Source organism: Electrona antarctica (assembly GCF_951216825.1).
Source record: "Electrona antarctica genome assembly, chromosome: 6".
In the NCBI taxonomy this organism is placed as follows: domain Eukaryota; kingdom Metazoa; phylum Chordata; class Actinopteri; order Myctophiformes; family Myctophidae; genus Electrona; species Electrona antarctica.
In genome coordinates this window covers 37,035,748-37,057,081 of record NC_136811.1, presented here as the reverse complement: position 1 = coordinate 37,057,081, position 21,334 = coordinate 37,035,748, and the positions used below count along the sequence as shown (strand labels likewise).

Sequence of the window (21,334 nt, the reverse complement as noted above, 5' to 3'; positions counted from 1 at the left end):
ATAGACATAGGCCTATAGAGGGAGAGAGAGATCTCGATCAGTGTGAGAGAGAGAGAGAGAGGGGGGGGGGGGGGGAGAGGGGAGGAAGAGATGAGCCTTTTCATCCACGCAATACCCAGGCCAATGGCAAAATGTGACAATGCTGACAATGCAACTGCAAAGCGACACATTGTCAGCACAATAGCCCCAGCAAGTTTTCTGCTTGTATATAAACAAATACAGAAACAACTAGAAAAAGTGTGTGCAAGGGCACAGGTCTCCACCAGGGCAGGTCAGGTTGTGGCCTCCTGGTGGCGCTATAATAGGCCAATGTGGAAAGGGTGGTATTTCTTCTTACGCCTTGGATGGCAATTGGATGATTTGAGGCATTTTGTTCCAAAAATGTGTTTTGAAAAAATCCACCTGTTGGTGGCGCTATAACAGGCCAATGTGAAAAGGGTGGGATATATTCCTCAGCCTAGTAAGAAAGTCTGTGAAAGATGTCACATAAATTGCACGCTCCGTTCATGATTTGAGGCTTTTTGTTCAAAACGGGCCAATCCTGCAAACTTTGAAAGCCAATGTTAGCCAATTAGGATGGAATCTGAAATATCGGACAGATCCGTCTTGAACACATGACTATAGAGATGGTGTGTAACGATTTGCGGACAGAATCTGGAGGAGTATAATATCAAAAAAATTGTTTTTCAGAAGTCGACCTCCTGGTGGCGCTATAACAGGCCATTCTGGAAGGCACTGGGGGGACACTGGGGAGGCACTGTGGGGACACTGGGAGGACACTGGGCACTGGGGAGACACTGGGGAGGCACTGGGGAGGCACTGTGGAGGCACTGGGGAGGCACTATGGAGGCACTGGGCACTGGGGAGACACTGGGGAGGCACTGTGGAGGCACTGGGGGGACAAGAAGATAGGATGCTATGTTTTTATTTCATGTTGTTTTCTGATGTTATGTTTTTCAATGTGCACACTATATCATTTTACAGGTATCTAAATAGTAAGCTTGTGACTGGACTGTATGGGTGAACACCGTCTACCATCAACTACAGTATGTTTGAAAGAGTACAGTTGACTGTTACTGGGTGTTAGTGCAGCTATATTACTGAAGACTGTTACTGGGTGTTAGTGCAGCTATATTACTGAAGACTGTTACTGGGTGTTAGTGCAGCTATATTACTGAAGTGAGCCACAATCTTCTTGGTGTGTGGGGAAAAAACACCCCAACACACTCCTGAAAGTTGAATCATTCAGACCCTCTTTAAGACCTCTGAGTGTGACCCTGTTCAGACCCTCTTTAAGACCCCTGAGTGTGACCCTGTTGTCTTCTTCGTCTTTCCATACGTGATCGTTCACGCGGCTTTGACCGGATTATCACTCCACGATAACAGGGTCTCAAACAGCTGACTGGCTCCAGGAAATGTACTGGGAATTAGCCACCTGCTACGATGGTGATCCACAACCACGTAGCAGTGAGGCGGTCGCAGGGCATTCTATAGGATATGCACATCCTCGGGGTGGCAAATATGGCGTCAAAAGAGGCTGGGGCCCTTTGCCATCTCACACATGGTGCCCAGCAGGAAGTACGGCTTCCGTGACTCAGGGCCTTGAGGGCAGAGGTCGGCAAATGGGATCAGCAGATTGTGTTACTGCACGCAGATGTGGCGGACTGGAGCGCCGTGGCTCTAGTCTGGAGGAGGTGCCCCAAAATGTAGCGTGACTGCTTGGATGACCTTGGTTCTGAGGAAACAGGAAGAAATGCTATTTTGAGAAATAATGTTCTCAAACAATAAAAGGTACAAGATTTAGTTTTTTTCATTATCCAGTTAAACACATTCACATCAGGGGAACTTCTCAATAACCTTGATTTTCAGTTTTGGGTGCCTTGCTCAAGAACACTTTTATATTTTGAGGGAGTGGAGGACGGTATATACACAGAGGAGAATCCTGTGTTCATTTAACTCTGGAGATCTTAATGTTATGCCCTACTGTGAATGATGTGTGTGTATGGGTTTCTCCCTGAATGTGTTTATCTTCTGAGTGAAGTGTTTCCAGTGGCTGGGCTTCCTCACTCGGCTGTCTGCCCTGTCGAGCGTGATGAGCCCGAGAATGAGAAACAGGTGTGAGTGTGAAATGTGTGGATCACTCCTTTATCTCTCTCAACTCTCTCTCTCTCTCTCTCCAGTCTCCATGCACCCTCACTGCCGACCTTTTAGAGTCTGGCTCTGGCAGTGAGCGGTATGTAATGGTAGTGGGGGTACAAGGAAGATTGCAGTGGTGTAACATTTACATTTCTAACAGTATTTTTATATTGCAGTGCTGATACATTTTTAAGTAAAACATTTGAGTACTTTTTCCACCACTGGAAGCAAAGAGAAACAGCACTGCAAATTGCTCAGAGACACTTTCATTTTCCTCCACATTCACTTCACTCACCACTGAGAGTTTAAAAGACAGCATCAACGGACATGGTGATAAGAAAAAAAAAACACCCACAGCAAACCAGAAAATTATTTGTAATGACTTAAATGGGTGAAGACAATATTTGGAGTGGGGGAGTGATACGTTATAAAGTTGCAGTGTTATAGCTTGGCAGTTCTATGCATAATGGCACACATGGAATGGATTAATAATTTACTAAATTGCTCCTCTAGTATTATAATTTGTCTGCATCACATGGTTGAAAACAGCTGTTGTATGCAATCACAGTTAAAGGTTTCTGAGGATCCATTAATCAATAGCAATGAAACCAAACTAACTGATTAAGTGGCCGTCAATCAGCGGTTTAAGGCTTTGATTACAAACGTACAAGGCCCCCCATGAATAAAAATAGACTTTCCCCAGACCCATAGCCCCCCCTATGTTCGCCCACCCCTAAAGGCTACACAGGAGTCAGTTTACATAGCGCAATACCTGCCCCCCTCCCCCGACACACGCACGCACGCACGCGCGCGGGCGCGCGCGCGCGCACGCACACACACACACACACACACACACACACACACACACACACACACACACACACACAGTGTCACACACCTCACATTGGCCGGGACTGCCTTTATCCTACTGCTGCTACTGCAGTAGTAACGTCCCACAGTGTGCTGGCTGTCAGCGCAGAGCGCGGAGCGTGGATCATTGAGATTTGAGCCTTGCGCACGGAGGGAGCACAGTCCGAGTGTCACTTCAATCACGAACGAAGACACGCAGACTGTCCTAACAACAAGCGACACGGGGTTTAAAAGATCCGAGACTGAATGAAAATACATTTGGCTTGCATGCGGGACACCGGACACGGCAAGGTAAGATTAAGAATCTTCTCATTTTCAATTCAGGTAGAAATTAGTTATAGTTATATGCTTAACCTGATCCGGTTCTGGCAGGGATGATGTCATTCAATAGCCTACTGTTTTGCAATTTTATAAAGAGACAACCAAAGTTTGAAATGGTTAACTTTCGTGGTTTAGGTATTTTACGCACAGCTTTTGCACAGGTGAATTAGCTACAACCACCAAGTACCAACCTACAAGTATTTAACGCGAATTCACAGTTGCTACCGTGACTTCGTCGTGGATGTTTATTTCGGTTCACTTTAATAGTTTTATTTATTTATTAGAAAATAGTAATACGAGATGAGATCGCTACAGTCTGTAATAGCTATCCAGCTGTTGTGTTGCTTGCTTCAAAACTGATGCTTCCCATTTGGATCTATTATGACGGCAAAATTAAGCATAGACAATAACGAACACACACACAAATGGCACAATAAAAAGCCACACTGCACGCGACATAAATTGAGGATTGGGTGACATCGATGGGGTTGTCGGTTTCCTCGGCGAAAACTGTTTGAGAAGTTGACACGTGCAGTAACTCATCATGATCTGCTATGTAAACCTATATCCTCCTGCTTTAACTCACCCTTGAAACGTTCCAGTGAGTCGTTAATAACAGCATGACAGACATACGTGCGTGCATACGTTTCACGCACGGCGACTGGACAGATAAAGGAGAGAGAGAAAAGGGGGTGAAGTTGTGATTGACCATTGCTGCTGCTGTATAGCTACGCTCTGATTGGACATTTCTCTTCATGGGGCAACGAGGTTATCCTACCATTAGTCACGCGCCACGGTAAATATTTACATCTGTATTAAATCAAGGACATAGAGGGCCAATGACGTCTGGGCCTCAGACATCTAATCAGGACGTATCAGGACGTCTTGAAATTTTTAATCAAGTGAAACATTTCCCTCCTCTGGCAATCACATTGCTTATAACAAACACATGTACGCTGGTGAATTGTAGGACCATTCTAGCCTTGGATCAAGACTATCAATTCAAAGGTTATTGGCATTCAGAAAAGAAAACATACGTTGACTTTACATTGCCAAAGCAAGTGTCAAAAATATAATAAAAACAGCATGTACAGTTGGAGGGGGTACAGCATTGTGTATATACAAATACATCTATGATAGACCATTCAGGCCATTTACAGGGCAGGCTTCATGAAATGGCATAAAGCTATGCCTATAGACTATATTATTCTTCATGTCATTATGCAATGCAACCCACTAATGCTTATAAGTAAAACACTCTCTTTCAAGCAGTCATTTTGGGGCTAGCTAGGGCCTTAATTCCTCCCCTGCCCCCATCACTGATGGCCCATGGATTCAGCCAGACTTTAGAGAATTGGTACAGGGTCAGTCATATAAACAGCGAAGGCACAGACTAAACAGACAAGAAAACAGACCAAACATGTCTTTCTCTCTTCACTACAAGCAATCTGGGGGTGATAGGTGATTGCCGATTAATCCCTTTGTCCTACCTTCGTGGCAGGACGTTAAACCTATCCTTTGTCGTACTGGTTCATATATCTTTGACCGAAAGCATCACATGTCAGAAGAAGCAGATAATACTGTATCATGCAGCAGAGAAAATCACTGGTGTGCTCTTACTTTCCAGAGGCGTATCTGATCTTTTACTTTCACAGTGATCAGTTTGACAAGAGATTAACTGCCTTCTCAGCAGGAGTTTTCACATTTTATAGTCATTATAGTTTCTCCCACAAAGGTAGATGTCTGAGTCTTCAACATGATCTGAGCAGAAATTATGTGGTAGATTTGGGCCTGTCTGCAGGCTCCCTCTCACTGATTATGATTATGTTTATGTTGGACGTCCCAACCTGCACATTTGACCTAGATTATATTCCCACTTCAAAGCTAAAATTGGTCAACGGCTCACAGACCATAAACACCTTCAGTCAACCCCTCACACCACTATTAACACTCCACTACTAACACTAACATTACATCAGAACCACTTTCATAACCAAGGACAAAACATGTACACATTTGTACAGTTTGGCCATTAATATAGAATCAGATTGACACGATGCAGAACTTTGTAGAGTGACACAAAATGACAGAGGCAGGACTTTGCATAAAATGCAAAGGAATGGTTCAAGCGATGCTATGTACCACAGGATATAAATAATATCCCCCTATGCAGGCATGCATACATTCAACAGTCTATGATTGTCCATATGCGAGAAAACAACAGTCTTTACAACAGTATACATACCTGTAAAATCACACACTAAGGCAGTTGTAAACAACTCCATCCCCCCCCCCCCAGCAGTGTGCTAGTGTTTCAGCTACAATAAGGCTGTGTGTGTGTGTGTGTGTGTGTGTGTGTGTGTGTGTGTGTGTGTGTGTGTGTGTGTGTGTGTGTGTGTGTGTGTGTGTGTGTGTGTGTGTGTGTGTGTGTGTGTGTGTGTGTGTGTGTGTGTGTGTGTGTGTGTGTGTGTGTGTGTGTGCGTGCGTGCGTGCGTGCGTGCGTGCGTGTTTGATGCTGATCCCAGTGGAGCAGACAGGAGCACTTCTTCCTGCCAGAGCTCAGGGGGCCTAAGGGCACACGCACAAAGGCAGCCGCCACAGCAGCGTTGCATGGGGCTGTTGACAGGAGCCAAGACGTCATTAACATGAAACTAAATGAAAAGAAATGCAGGCCTTATCTTCCTACATAAGATGTTTTTATGCAGCCAAAGCTAGTAGTGGTGATGGTAACAGTGGCAGGCATGCGATGGTGCTCGTCAGAGCATGTGGATTATTCCATGACTGAGGCAGGAGTCACAGAAGCGTTACAAAATCAAGTTGCCCAATATGACCTTTGGGGGAATCACTGGCTGTACCAAACACACACTTTGAAACACAGACATTCTTTTGTATCTATATTCACCACATCTCTCAGGCCAGCCCAGAAGCCGCCATATCATTGACCCTTGTATGATCCAGCATAGGTCGAGGGCTGAATATTTCACAGGCTACTCTGGTGTGTTCCTATTTCAGTCAGCCTTTCATTCGTCACTTTTCTCTCTCATTTCTCTTTGCATTCTTGTTTTTGAGAGTCCTAAAATGTATAATCTCGTGGACTTGACCCACATCAGTGTTGACTGTGGAGAACAAGCGGAAGCCACAGGACGTTTCATGGTTTTAGTTCACAATGGGCCACTCATGTGTTTCTTATCACATAAAGTTCAACCAGCCCACATTCACGTTTTAAGCGAAGGCTTTGCCTTTCCTGCATAGCATAGTCTTAAAAAAACATTTCCTGACACAGACGTCAAACATTTGTTATGTTTAATCCCTTTCTTGTTGCATGGTTGCATGCAAGACCCCCTGGTAATGGCGGGAAGCTCACGTTTCTAATTAGAGGGGAGAGAGGGTCGTGCTGACATCATTTTAGCTCCTAGCGCTGTGTGTGTGTGTGCGTGTGTGTGTGTGTGTGTGTGTGTGTGTGTGTGTGTGCGCGCGCGCGTGCGTGCGTGTGTGCGTGCGTGTGTATGTTTCTGTGTAAAGGTGTGCAACACACTGAGTGGCATCTGGCTGAAGAGGCATTTGAAAGGAACAGTGTGAAACATCAAACATTCTCGTCTTCACACGAGCTGTCAGGGCCAGGGCTTATAATTTGACTTTATTGTTCCTGTTGCCTGGTCTGGACCATTGTGCCTACAGCCTGTGGGAACTTCCTCACCAGCAGTTTTCAGGAAGAACAGTTTGAAGAATAGGAACAATGAATGTGTCAAGAAACTTGCTGTTCGTCTCTCACCAGAGTCACCACACTAAATGGTGAGATGTAGAATATTAGTTGTCTCCGCCAGGCTAAAGGCGTGGCAGAGACTATGTTTAGCAGGATAATGACTTTTTTGTTTTCAAAGTGAGACTGGGTTCATCTCTTGGATCGGATTTACAATACTGTTATGTGTTTACTCTTTGAAAGCGCAAAGCGGCTTGGCTTGACTCAAGTTCACAAAATTTAAACTTTTACCAAATGTTAACTTTGGAACCATGAGCGATATCACCACCTCGATCCGCTTTGTCATGTTCCAAACCCGCCAGTCATCTTCTCTGCCGTCACATAGCATCTCATCTCATCAATGTCGATGAGCGACTTGATGTATAATTCATTGCGGGTAACTAAATCATGAAAGATACATCCCGACATCGTTCCATCTACTGCCAGTCCCCAGTGTGTGGGTGACAGCTGTTAGAGCAGTTCCATCTCCCTCTTGCTCTCACATCCCTTTAATTGTTCACAGTCTGGCTGGGTGCCTCTGTAGCTCTGCCGCAACCAATCACCCTCACACATATAGCCCGGTGTCCGCTCAACCATGAGCATGAGTGGGGGACCATTGATGTAGCCGCTGACTTTCATTCAGAACTTTGTGTTATACCTATGAAGGGTGACTCAGAAAAAGAGAGATAGAGAGGAAGAGAGAGAGAGAGAGAGAGAGAGAGAGAGAGAGAGAGAGAGAGAGAGAGCAGGGTGCAGGTGAGGGGTTTGGGTTCAGGTTCAGGGTTAGGTGGCCTGTTTGTGGGCGAGCCGATAATGCAAGAAGACAGCTGGCAGGTTCATTACATCCTAACTAACAGTTGATGGAAGGAAACAGAAATGTAAGTGCATATCCAGGTCCAGGTCAAGGTCTATGTTTGAGGGATTTTAACACTTGACTCATTTTCCCCATGGATGGTTGATTCTTTTGTTGTTGTCGGAAGTAATAGGAGAAAAGGTTGGTTGGGGCATAGTGGGGAACTACAGTACACAATGTCATCTCCATATTAAAGCTTAACTTGTAGTTTGTTGTATAAAAAAACTGAAACGGTTTAAAGTCAGTGATGTTCGGAAAGCAATACTGTTCTGGCTTTAGTAATAAATCAGCAGTGATTGTGTCCCAGCACGGAGGAATGGATGAGGTCTGGCAGGCTGGCAATACTGTGTGTCGCAAATGACCCGGAGGCTAGGGACACAGCACAGCTGGAGCTGAGCCCTAAGCCCTGACCAACCCCCAAACAACACTGGTCAGAGTCCTCTGGAGTTGGCTTGTTGGCCATAATCCTTTACTACTGCTACAACACTGAGGTGATGATGTAACAACAACATGTGTCCAGAACATGTGGCTGTATGGAAGTCTTTTTGTTTACTGATTGTTTGAAGAGATGTTAGGAATACACACAGATGCTGGCTGCTCATTTGTCAAGTGCCAATAGATAACGATAACATATTTAAATGTTTTGGTGTTTCGCAATACTAAACCCCAAATATTCACTGAACTTAGATAGTTAATATCTTGCAAGAGTTCGCAGAAGCAGAGATAACTAGAAAAAGTGCCCTTCCGGGCACAGGTCTCCACCAGGAGGATAGGAGTGTGTGTGATGTTTGGCAAAATGTTTAGGATGTTTTTTTGTATTTGTTTTTGCAACAATTCTTCATTTTGTTGAGGAAATGCAGAGCCAGATCACTCATAGCATCTCTGAGGATAGAATTCTGGATGAGCAGGACATGTGCAGCATTTTGTACAAAACGGGCCACTCCTGAAAACTTTGGAAGGCAATCTTAGCCAATCAGTGTAGAATCTGAGAAATCCAACAGACTCGTCTTGATCACATGACTACAGAGATCATGTGTACCGATTGCCATTTCTTCATACGCCTTTGATGGCAATTGGATGATTTGAGGCATTTTGTTCCAAAAATGTGTTGTGCAAAAATCAACCTGTTGGTGGCGCTATAGCAGGCCAATGTGAAAAGGGTGGGATATATTCCTCAGCCTAGTAAGAAAATGTGTGAAAGATTTCACGTAAATTGCATGCTGCGTTTATGATTTGAGGCTTTTGTTAAAAACGGGGCAATCTTACAAACTGTGAAAGCCAATTATAGCCAATTAGGATGGAATATGAAATATCGGACAGATCCGACTTGAGCACATGACCATAGAGATACTGTGTAACGATTTGTGACAGAATCTGGAGGAGTAATATCAGAAAATGTGTTTTACAAAAGTCGGCCTCCTGGTGGCACTATAAAAGGCAGATGCGGAAAATGCAGGTCAAAGGTTTGTCCTTGGCCTCTAGGGAGTGTGCATGCAAGGTTTCACGCAGATCGGTGCAGTTTTAGGTAAAAATGTGAAAAGCTGCCTCATGGTGGCGCTATAACAGGCCGTTCTGGAAAATGTGGGGCAGAGGTTCATCGTTGGCATCCAGGGAGTGTGTGTGCAAAGTTTGGCATCGACCAGGTTAACGGTGCCGGAGATTAGCTGGTAACGGACGGACGGAAGGACACACACACGGACGGACACACGGACGGACACACGGACGGAGTGCAAAACATACTCTCTCCCCATGCCTTCGGCCTGGTGGAGACAATTATGCAATACAGTTATGCTGACTTGATGAAATACATTTTCTGATGGCTTGCCAGACAGTCAAGAGCTCTCTTTTTAGAGCTTTCACACCAGCTGAGAGATTAATGAGGGTTGTGTGTGAGAACAGACCGTCATGATTTAAGACTCTGGGAGATTTAGGGATGTGTCTCGAATTTGTACAGTACTGTATATACAAACCCAGCATAGGGTATTTGTGTTACCCGGGTTCGCACAGTGAATTCTTACATCCAAGCCTGTATTGCACGCACAGTAGGTCAGTGCTGTTTGTACAACTGGTCACCTAAGTCAAGTTGGCATGGGGCAGGCCTTGGATGACTGGGTTGAATATTCAAGCTTTGCGATGTAAATATACAGGATCACACATTACACACATGCACGCACGTGCAGCCACAGCTCACACACATAGCTTGACTTTGAGTGATGTGTTGGTTTGGCAACCTCAAAATAGGGTTGTAACATTTTGCTGATTAAAACACAATTTTTAAGTTACAGCCACTCAGAGGGCAAAGAGTATTCTGACAGAGCAGGCAGACCCTTGACATGCAACATTTCGCCTCGTGCCATCAAGGAGGAGGTCCTAGAATAGCCAAATATTTGAGATAATTTATTCCCTTGCTCTGTTGGGTTTTTGAACAAGCTGCAGGCCTGGTTGATAATTGATAAAGCACGCACACGCACGCACGCACACACGCACGCACGCACGCACACACACACACACACACACACACACACACACACACACACACACTTTAACGAATGACTATTGGCACCTTAGTGCTTTTATATAGCTAATGATTATTTAATATTTTTATGATGTGTATTGGTTGTGTTGACTACTGTTGCAGAACAAATTACCCAGCGGGAACAATAAAGACATTCCAGTCAACACACACGCACGCACGCACGCACGCACGCAAAGCACCATCCGCTTTCTGGTGCTTTACCAATACATATTGGGTTCTTTTTAGAAGAAAGTCCCAAGAATTCACCGTTCATCATTGCTTTACTCATCGGCTGTGAGGCATCATGGCACAGGCTGAACATTCCAGCACTGAAAGTTAAGACAGAGAGACTGGTGCCCACATCAACATGTGGTGATCGTTTTCATCTGATAGAGATACATTTTTATAATCATATCCAGAAAAGTCTAACTGAAGATGTTCAGTGACAACCAGCTACAAATTCACAATTCTAAACTTTCACCTCTAAGAGCTCTGTTGGAAATTGGAATGATTTGTTTTTACCAGAAAAACAGGGGAAAGGTGCCTCCAAAAGGCCACCAGAGGTTAGGAAGCTGCTTTAATTCAAAGAGTGATATATTAATTTGCTAGTTAACTGCACTAGACAAATCAAGAACATAAAAGCTTTAGTGTGGAGAACTAAATAAAAAAAGTGCACTCCCCTAACCCAGGCTTTGCCTCACAGCTGCTTCCCTAATCTTCAGTAACAATTATCCTATCTCGGCTTGGCTAGTTATAAAAAACAAATTCAGTGGATGATATAATACACAGCCCAAATTAAATGTTGACTGTTTTACATATTTGTTGGCTGTGTTCATGTGGAAAATTATCTTCATAAAACTAACACTCCAAAGGACTTCAAAGAGAGCACTATGAGTATAGCATTTTACAGGGACTGCAAAATGGAGGCTGTGGGTGAAGCTCATACTCTATTTTAGCATGCTTTTAAGCATGTAGTTAACAAAGTAAATAGTGAGTCATAAGGTTATATAGGTCAGTGCTCTGTAGTTATCAGTTTAAACAGCACTCTTCCTGGTACTGTAGCAGGGTTTAGGGGAGAAATAGAGGTTGCCTGGTTTGTTGATAAAAGTGAGAATAATGGTGAATATCTTATCACCAGCAGACGTTATCTTTCTTAGCCTTGCATGTGTTATAACGTTGATAACAGGCTGACTTACAAGGGCAGTTCTAGGATTGAATATAGTCACGTGATTTACTGCTTTCCATGCACACCTTTTACTTCTATGGCACTCGGCTCCAGCACTCTGCTATCCTGCAATGATTAGCTTTGAATGACAAAAGAGTGCTCGCATTAAGTTAAAGCTGTTATAAGCAATATTATGTCAAAATTTTAATGACCTTCTTTAATTGGTTTGTCAATTCCTGATTGGTTTGTCATTTTGACCGGGTTTCTTTTCGACCAATGACAAAGCTTCTAGGAACATTACATCTTTGAATGCAGATTGTGGCCCCTAGATGTGTCACAGAGACTACATTTTTTTGGGAGCATTTTACTAATTGCTGGATGTCTGAATACCAAAAAAAATGTAATAAAAAATTTGACATAATATTTCTTATAGCAGCTTTAAGAGGGAATCATGTCTATTTATGGTTGGGGGAGGAGGTCTATAGGTTGGGGGTCCCCCAAGTCATCCCATGTGGCATGCCCCACTTGAATGTGCTAGCTAGAGACATATAGGTAGCCTGCACCAACTGTAGATCAAACTGTGCTTAAGGCCTCACAATAGTGAGAGGATTTACGATGACCCACTGCTGACTTTGTCTATGGGCAAAGGGTGGCGTATATTTATTGTCATGTTGTTTTTCCTTTCTCTTTCTCTGCCTGACTAATGAGGCAGGCAGCCTCCAGGTCTCAAACTCTTATCTTCAGACCCAAAGGAAGGGAGGACCATTGTTTCAGACCATAAATAATGTAAAGCGAGGATGCTCTGCTGAAGAAAAATGGACAAGACACCCCTATAATCTTTGTCTATCCTTATTTTATAACAGAACTGCTCACTGTCTGTTTCTCTGATCCTGGTTAAAGACTCAACGGTATGAAGTCATTAATGCTGACCCATTAGTGGCCATTTCTTCACACATGGCGACTGTAGGGAATTTAGAATGAGACAGATGCCGCTTCTTGAAGACATAAAGACATCTGAGAAAATCCTGGTTAAAGTTTGAGCTTGTAAACAGTCGTAGTCCCGCAGTGATGACCATTAACACGACCAGTGTTAATAGGAATGTAAGACAATGAGAGAAAGAGGAATATAGAGATGACCACTTGGTTAATAGAACACAGCAAACTATGTATCTCTTCAGTATAAGGTAAACTTAAGCTTTTCAAAGGTGACTGAGGATTTCATGGTGAACACCAGTGGGGTCAATTGTTGTGTGCTACAATTTAAATTTACAATTTAGGCATTTAGCAGACGCTCTTAATCCAGAGCGATTAACAGTAAGCAAGAACAACACAAGGTAATACTTGAAATACATAGAAATAGTCATCAAGAATCATAAGCAAGCTAAGAACCTAATTTCTGTGACAGTAGTGCTAAATCTGTACTCTATTAAATTCTTAGCCTTGCAGGTTGGTTTGGTTATGCCTGCCGTGTACGTAAACAGTCTCTTGTTCCATTTCTAGAGTCAGTTAGTTGGCCAGTATACACAGCAGATGTATCTCATCAGTGTAAAGATTGATTTGAAAGGTAAATTACTATATTCTTAAGCTCTTCAAAGGTGGTCCTTGTGGATTTATTAAACTCTTATCTAATGTTTACCTCACTGAATACATATTTCATGGCGGAACTTCCTTTAACCTTTTGATATGAGGCCCTCTGACTTTACTTGGTAACGCCTTGCAAGCTTAGATCAAGCCATTCTGTTGGCAATTGAAAAAGTTAATTCGAAACAAATAAGCACTTCCTAGTGTGTATTTCTTCTTCTTTGGTTTAGCTTCTCTCTGGGGCACTGCTCACACGTCAGAAGCAGAAACCTATGTTTTTGCACTTAGGTGTAAATTCAACTATGTGTGTGTCTGTTATAACCAACAACACCTTGCCATAACCTTCTCTGCTCAGTTAGCAAACAGGGGGTCAAAGGCAAGTAGCCCACACAAAGCCGTTGATCAAAAGCAACGTTGAAAAGCATGTGTATATGGTCCCTGTTCATGGCACGGCTGTGCCAGGGACTCTGGCTGTCCCACGGTCCTGATGTAGCATGACAGAAAACATCTGGTTCCTCTTTAGTTGCATGGGGCGCCTGGTTAAGCCTCTCCTGCAGGCTGGAGAGAGGATGACGGAAAGGACAGAGTAGGGAGGAAGAAAGATGATGGGGTGAGGGAGACAGGGTAGAGAGTAGAGAGAGACAATGGCAGAGAGACAGAGAGAGAGAGAGAGACAGACAGACAGACAGACAGACAGACAGACAGACAGACAGACAGACAGACAGACAGACAGACAGACAGACAGACAGACAGACAGACAGACAGACAGACAGACAGAGAGGATATGCAGTGTTAATTTGCACCCAGGATTGTGGGTACAATGTGAAAGTGAGGTGAAGTTTGAAGGGAGCAAAAAAGGAGGCTAAAAGGGAGTAAAATAAGGCATAAAAGGTTAGGGGGGGGGGGGTCCTGAAAGCCAGAGAGTTTAGAGGTTAATAACTACCTGCTGGCAGATACAGGGGAGGCAGCAGAGCTCGGGAGAGAGGTTCTCCATCCGTCACACGCTTTTCAAAAAGACCCAGGATCACAGGAGAATGTTCTGGGTACTCATCTGAGTCATTATGGTCAATACAGCTAATGTTGGTATTGGTGGTGTGTGTGTTGGAGTGAAAATGCTTCTGTTGTGTATGTGTTGTGTCAACTTGACCTTCTCATTGCAGAGGTCTTGCAACAAAATCCTGCCTGATTTCCTTCCCGGTGTTTTTAAATCAAATTTATCAAGAAGAAATATGAACACACTTCCACTGAGACCACTTGCTCGTTGTCTATATTTAGTACAGTTTCCTGTTAAGACATGAATAGCATCCCAACTAATGCACACCATTGTGATGTTGTTCATAGTCCTAAAGGCAATGATAACCTCTAAAAGTATTATTGTCTCTGATTTATATTTAGTGGTACGATGGTACCACGCACCAAAATAGCCAATCTACAAGCTCACAAGAACCAATCATCATACAAATTTGGACTAGTATTAGTTGTGGGGTCATGGTGGGAGGGTTGAATTCACATGATTTTTGCCAAGTGCCGCACACACACACACACACACACACACACACACACACACACACACACACACACACACACACACACACACACACACACACACACACACACACACACATACACACACACACACACACACACACACACACACACACAAAAAGCATGTAAATATAGACTAAAATTACAGGTAATAATATATTGTATGACCAGTGACCATAAGCATACATTCTCAAGTAGACTGAGGAAGTGGGGCATATGAATGCTCACTTAAGTACATGAGTAGTTATACTATATCCACTCTAATATCCACTCTGTGCAGACCTGTACTACTCATCTCTACCCACCACACAATGGAAAGCCCACATCAGAATTAATGACATAAGCTTAGGCTAACACACTTGCTAATCTCTCTTAACGCTTCAATAGCATTAGCGTGCCACTTTGAACTAGAAACTCAGATGGTGACCAGATTGTTCCGGAAGAGAGGTGTCTAATAAATACTACTGTACATGGGATACCCCAACACCGCAACCCCTACGCTCAGTTCCGCTCCATTTCTCTGCTATTTCTCTTTTTTGATCCAGTCTAGACCCTTTCCCTCCTCCACACCTGTTGCAAAACATTTTCCCGGAACTCGTCCTAAACAATGTCTTTCCCGCACCCTCGCTGCTTGACATCTGGAAAATATAGCTAGTGGGCTATCTCTCTCCCTATTAGTATTCTTCTATAGGAGAGCTGTGATGGTTGAAAGGTTAAGAGTCTCCTTAAATGACTGAGCAAGGCCACCCTCGTAATTGCTTGTAATTAGTTATTTTGCGATGTCTTGAGACTTTGGTGGTCTAGGGGAGTTTGTGCATTGTGTTGCCTTTAGGGTGAAGAGCCGTAGTCATAGGCAAAGGCAACCCTAGTTGTTTAAATAATTAATTTTAATTAATTTGTCTGGTGTATTTTAAGGAGGTGTAAGTAACTTTTTGCTGTAGGGGGGTTGTTCATTATCAGGGCAGGGTCTACCCCATATCTCCAGTTCTTTAACCAGTAAGGCTCCATGAGGGCCGAGAATGGAATTTGAACACTATAACATTTAAGCTGATCAATGTGATCTGCCTTCCAATTGGATTACATTGGTGGCTCATCTGAAAATGTATAAGAGCTGAAGAGATCCCTGTTACTGAACTGACACTATAGCAATGATTAATATCAGAGCTTTAACTTTGTTACAAATAACATTTTGTTTTAATACCAGTATAATGGCATTTTGGACTCCATTTCCCAGTGTTAAATAAATAGCCAAAAGGTTATCATAATCTCTCCAAATCAACATACAGTTTATGATTTAAGAACTGTTACCCCCAGAATACAGACTCTAGGGTTCCCTTTAGGTTCCATTTATACACTCTGGAGTTAAATGAACACTGAGAATTTTACAGTGTACAATTCACACTTCACCAAGTGATTGTGTATGGCAGCTGCCACTATACCCTATCACACCGATCGCCCCCCCGCCCCTAAAACCTGAGATGAAGATCCTGTTCCTGCCAAATGAGGTCATTCATTGTTTTTCCTCACATGGTAAAGGCTAAAATAGCATTTGATATATTCTGAACAAAGACTGAAGCGATCGGCAGAACAATATACCGCAGCACTCTCCAGCTGTCTACCACAGCAGGAGTGTGTCAAGTGTACGTGTGTCTCTCCAGACAGACTCTTAAATTAATACATTTGGACGGGAAGTGGATAGAAAATAGGCACCACCTGTGTCTCCAGGTTTTGAAAGTTTTCAAGACATGGTCTTTGTATGTCTCCCTCTGCACATGGCAGCCTCTCGCAGCCTGTCTTTATGCATCAAAAAACCCATCAGAATGAGGGAATTGAAAAAAAATGGCTTGATAATCTGCAAACCAACTGTGCCTTTTACAGCCCTCTTTCATCTACTGGGCAGGGCCTTATTGCCTTGTGCTGACACACACACATGCACATAGCATATGGGCACCGTTCGCGCACACAGCGCATGGCCTATAGGCAAGCTACAACCCATTTACAATACACACATGCCCACAAAGAAGCATGCCCATGCATGTATACCAGTATGTACAAATAGACATATGATAACTATAGGCGGGGAGTTTTCTACCCAGAAATACTCCTGCTCCTCTTTGGGTAGAGCTGTTCCTATTATAGGCACATATAGTATGCATCCTTCACTCCCACTCCTCCCCTCGCCACTCCCACGTAGTGTTAACCTAAAAATACAACTTAAAAAATGCTTTCTACACAACATACAGCACCAGTTACAAATCCATGGCTAGTCATGTGCTGCAGCAGGTTACGTGTCTTTTAACTTTTGTTGAAGCTTGTTAATTTGAATTAAAAAATGTTTAACTGGGACTGTGAACAGTTTATTCCAGCTCTTGAGGTTTGTTTAAAAGTTAATAGACTTAATCTAGTATTCAGTACAGCTTGGAATTTCAAATGCTGCCATGGAGTGTGTAAAATCTCCTATCATTATGCAATGTAGTGATGCTGCATAATGTATTTCTGTACTAAAACCACTAATACATGCTCACACTTAATACAAAACGTTGCAGAAAAGCAGGCATATAAAATGGTGCATTTATATGGCGCTTTTATCCAAAGCGCTTTACATACATTATGCATTACATTCACCCATTCACACACATTCATACACCAATGGCAGAGGAAACCATGCAAGGCACCAACCTGCACATCGGGAGCAATTAGGGGTTCAGAGTCTTGCTCAGGGACACTTCGACACTAACTCTGGGTTCAAACTGGGAACCTCACGGTTGCCAACTTGCCATCCGGCTGCTTTACCCCTGAGCCACTGCCACCCCATATCACACAGAACCGGATGCATTCTTCTGCTAATTAATTTAAATCCCCTTGGATTAGGACATGTAATGTATAAATGTAACATGAATTTTCAATCCAATGTTGCTGTGATAAATTAAATTAAAAGACCACTTGGTGTATTTATGAGAACTCTGCTCTCTCCTAGCTCTCATCCCTGACATGGAACTCCCTGCATCATGAAATACAACCTGAGCTGTGCTTCAGGGACCACTGTCCTCTTTGCCATCTGCTCTCTGCTGTCTTCTCTTGAGAATAGCAGGCCTAGCTAAAACTCACACTTTTCTCTGTCTTTCTGTTTTTCCCAGGGCAGGTGAGGTGAGGAAAAGGATACGATCTACATCTGCCTATCTGTCCATCAACATCCCAAGTGGTCTTGGTGCCGGCCACCCTCAGAGCCACAACGGGCGCTGAACAATAACCCTCAACCCAGCATCCCGCAGACGGCCCTGCGCAAAGCAAATATTTCAAGCATTATTACATCTCATTTCCCAGAGCAGCCGTCACTGAGAATATCAACCAAGGAGGGCTGCCGGGGGGAGGGAAAGAAAGAAGAAAAGGAGGAGGGAGAAGTGACCCTTTCAAAGTGAACTCTGCCTGCTATTTCTGCTGCACTGTGGGCAGGGAGCGTCTCATTTGGGAGTGCATTTGGCTGACAGAAAAAGGATTTCCCTGTGCCCTGCCCATCTATACCAAATGCCTGTGTAAATACTGGATAGAGATATCAATTTGTCTGGGCTCTAACACTGCCCAACAAAGACTATAAGCTATCTATAGACAATTTCACAACACATTGGCCCTTGTGGTCACTGGAATTACTACCTATCTGTTACCCCATCTAGGAACATTCAGAATGGGAGCTGCTATGCTTTATTTTCTTTAGTTAAAAGCTTATTCAAAAGTTCCTATTTACTTTTGAAAATTGCCCAGGACCAACACCAGATTTCTGGAGGAACACCTTTTACTACAAGAAACGGGAGCAATTTTTTGATGTATTTTCCTGGTTGTATAAAGCAACATGAAGCCACTGACGCCCATTGGATCCCCCTCTCCTCTGAGGCTCCTCAACAAGGGGCCAGACTACCTGCGTAGGCAGATAGATGGTGGGGGCTATGGCCGCTCTATCAGTGCAGTAGAGAGACTAGAGGCAGACAAAGCAAAGTATGTGAAAAGCCAGCATGTCATCAATACTAAGCAGGAACCTATACTGTCGCCCTGTGCCACCCCGCCACCACCGCCCCGACGACCCCTCACCGTACCTGGTACGCTCACCCCTCGTGTCCCCCAACGCCGCTCCTTTAGCACCCCGTTCTCCACGCTCAAGAATGAAAACAATGACTCCAGAAAGGAGAACCGGCAGACGGACGTGGAGTCACGGAACCGGAGCAATGCTATCAATGCACTGCCTCCCAGCCCGAGGACCCCCGGCGGTGTCTGCTTAGTGGCGCCTCACAGTGCCCCTGTGCTGAGGAGGAGCACCGGCGGCAAACGCATGCTGCGACCTGATTCCTTGGTCATCTACCGGCAAAAGAAGGAGTGTAAGAGCCCCAGTGGATCGGCGGTAGTGGACAACAACAACATGGAGTTGAAAGGCTACAGTTTTGTCCGTCGGCTGTTCCAAGGTTCGATGAGGGAGAAGAGCAGTGGTGGAGGTGGGGAGGGGGGAACCCAGAAGATGGTGATCAGTGAAGAGAAAGCTCCATCTCGGGACGGAGACTCTCGCATGTCCTGGACCAATGACAAAGACACCACAGACAGGGGAGCAGGGAGCAGGCGGTCCAGCAGAACAGACCATGAACGCTCTCCGGGGTCTCTTCCCAGCCCTGGGTTCAGCTGCACATTTGAACCGACTAAGAACGCTTTTTCAAATGAAATTAGTAACGATGTCACCAATGGTAACTTCTCAAGTTGCCATGATGACGAGAACGACCCCTGGAGGCGTGCGTCGCCGCCACCCCGGAGGCGCTCAGGGGAACTGCAGCGGTCCAAATCAGACCTGCACCTGCGCTGCTCGGTGGCGCTGTCAGAACAGGAGCGCTTCTTTGACTTCTGTGGACTGGACATGGACATGATAGAGCGGCTAGGTCGGGACAACTTCCTGTCTGGCGCTAGCTCTGTAGACACACTGTCATTGGCGCTCCGGAGCGTTGGCAGGGGAGGATGCGGCGGTTCCGAGCCCAGCGAGTTTTCCCGGCACTCGGGTGAGGGGCTGTTTGAGGAAGAGCTGACCGAGCAGCTTCCGAACGGTGTGTCAATCATTGAGAGAAATGCCCGCGTCATCAAGTGGCTTTACAGTTGTAAGAACGCTGCCCGCGAGGGCCCCAAAGAGTCTACCGTTTAGTCACCAACTGGGACAGAGACTGCATCATGACCTGGTGCCATTGATCAACTGTCAGATTTATATGCTGTATTTATAGATCCTTTGAAAATATTCAGTGGCTAGAGCTACTTATTTCTAACAGAGCAAGTGTAAAACATGACAGTGTTTGGTATTGAAACAATGTATAGTAGCTATGGCTATTGAGAGAACTGGATTGACCCCCTTTGACCCCCCCCCCAACCCCCCCAGGCACATATATAAAAAGAAAAACATTAATGCTGTCTGTAATAGCAGCAGTGACCTTGACACCAAATATAACCCCCAACACTCCCAAATGAATAACTGAGAATAGAAAACCACTAAGCTTTTGTTTTTCTGAGCTAGAGAACCGTGAGCATCTAACAACTGTCCCAGTTTAGTTTGTGTGTTGTTGTTTTTTTCTTTGTAAACGCAGGCGTTGTAACCAAACATCCGAGGCACCCCTGTGGGGTTCTTAATGCACTGAACTGGACAGAGAGAGAGTGTGAGAGTGTGTGCATGCGTGGCTGCGTGCGTGCGTGCGTGCATGCATGTGTGCGTGCGTGCGTGCGTGCGTGCGTGCGTGCGTGCGTGCGTGCGTGCGTGCGTGCGTGCGTGCGTGCGTGCGTGCGTGCGTGCGTGCGTGCGTGCGTGCGTGCTAAAGGGAGGAAGAGAAAGATACTTGTACAGTTTAAATTTTTTACAGAGACTCATCTCATTTATAACTTTGAACACTGAGCTATTATCTAAATACTACTATTTAGTATAGAGGAAAAGAGCCATGACGGGTCAGGATTTTTGACCAAATCGTAGACTCGCTAATGTTCGACACGCGACAGCAGGTTAAACATAAACAGTAGTGTTGCTGGAAAACACATAACAGTACAGGTTGTTTCCTTGACTGAATAACAAGACTTCCTGCTGGCACAAAATAACCATTACATGGGCATTTAAGAGTGAATTTATGTGTGAATTTATGTCACAGAACAACATGTCACATACCCTTAAGTATTTACCTCTGTGTGTTTGGGACCATAATCCGTCAAATGTCTAGCACCCATGTATTAACATCCAACTCCTCACTCCCGTTTGTAAGAGGCAGTAATCATCTGGGCCTCTTGCAATCGAGGGGGCAAGAGGAGGGGAGGTCAAAACGTCCCTTCTTCCTATGATAACCACAGATCCTACCTCACTTCATCAATCCATCAATGGTTCTCCTTTTATCACCATGAAAGGGCCACCATTTCCATTGCTTGGCTCAGAAGATGCCACTGAAATATGAACTAGGGGGCCACAGTGGTATGTTAAGGTTAGAACTCTGTGACCCACAGTGAGAGGCGTATTGAGTTAAATGCTATCAGGCCTGAAGGCATGTGATATTCCTCAAAGCGATAACACAATTTCTCAAAGCTGTATGGTATGGTTGTTGTTGTTTTTTTGCT

At 44.4% G+C, this 21,334-nt stretch overlaps 1 protein-coding gene across 1 annotated transcript; it reads left to right on the top strand.

Moving 5' to 3' along the window:
• Nucleotides 1-3,144: 3,144 nt before the first annotated feature.
• On the top strand, nt 3,145-20,128 carry fam110d (family with sequence similarity 110 member D). Its single transcript, XM_079503550.1, has 2 exons — nt 3,145-3,297; nt 17,863-20,128. The coding sequence occupies exon 2, from the start codon at nt 18,573-18,575 to the stop codon at nt 19,893-19,895; it is 1,323 nt and encodes a 440-aa protein (XP_079359676.1). The 5' UTR covers nt 3,145-3,297; nt 17,863-18,572; the 3' UTR covers nt 19,896-20,128.
• The last annotated feature ends 1,206 nt before the right edge of the window (nt 20,129-21,334 follow it).

Excerpts from the sequence above, each read along its gene's own strand:
- fam110d (XM_079503550.1), top strand. The coding sequence starts at position 18,573 with ATGAAGCCACTGACGCCCATTGGATCCCCCTCTCCTCTGAGGCTCCTC.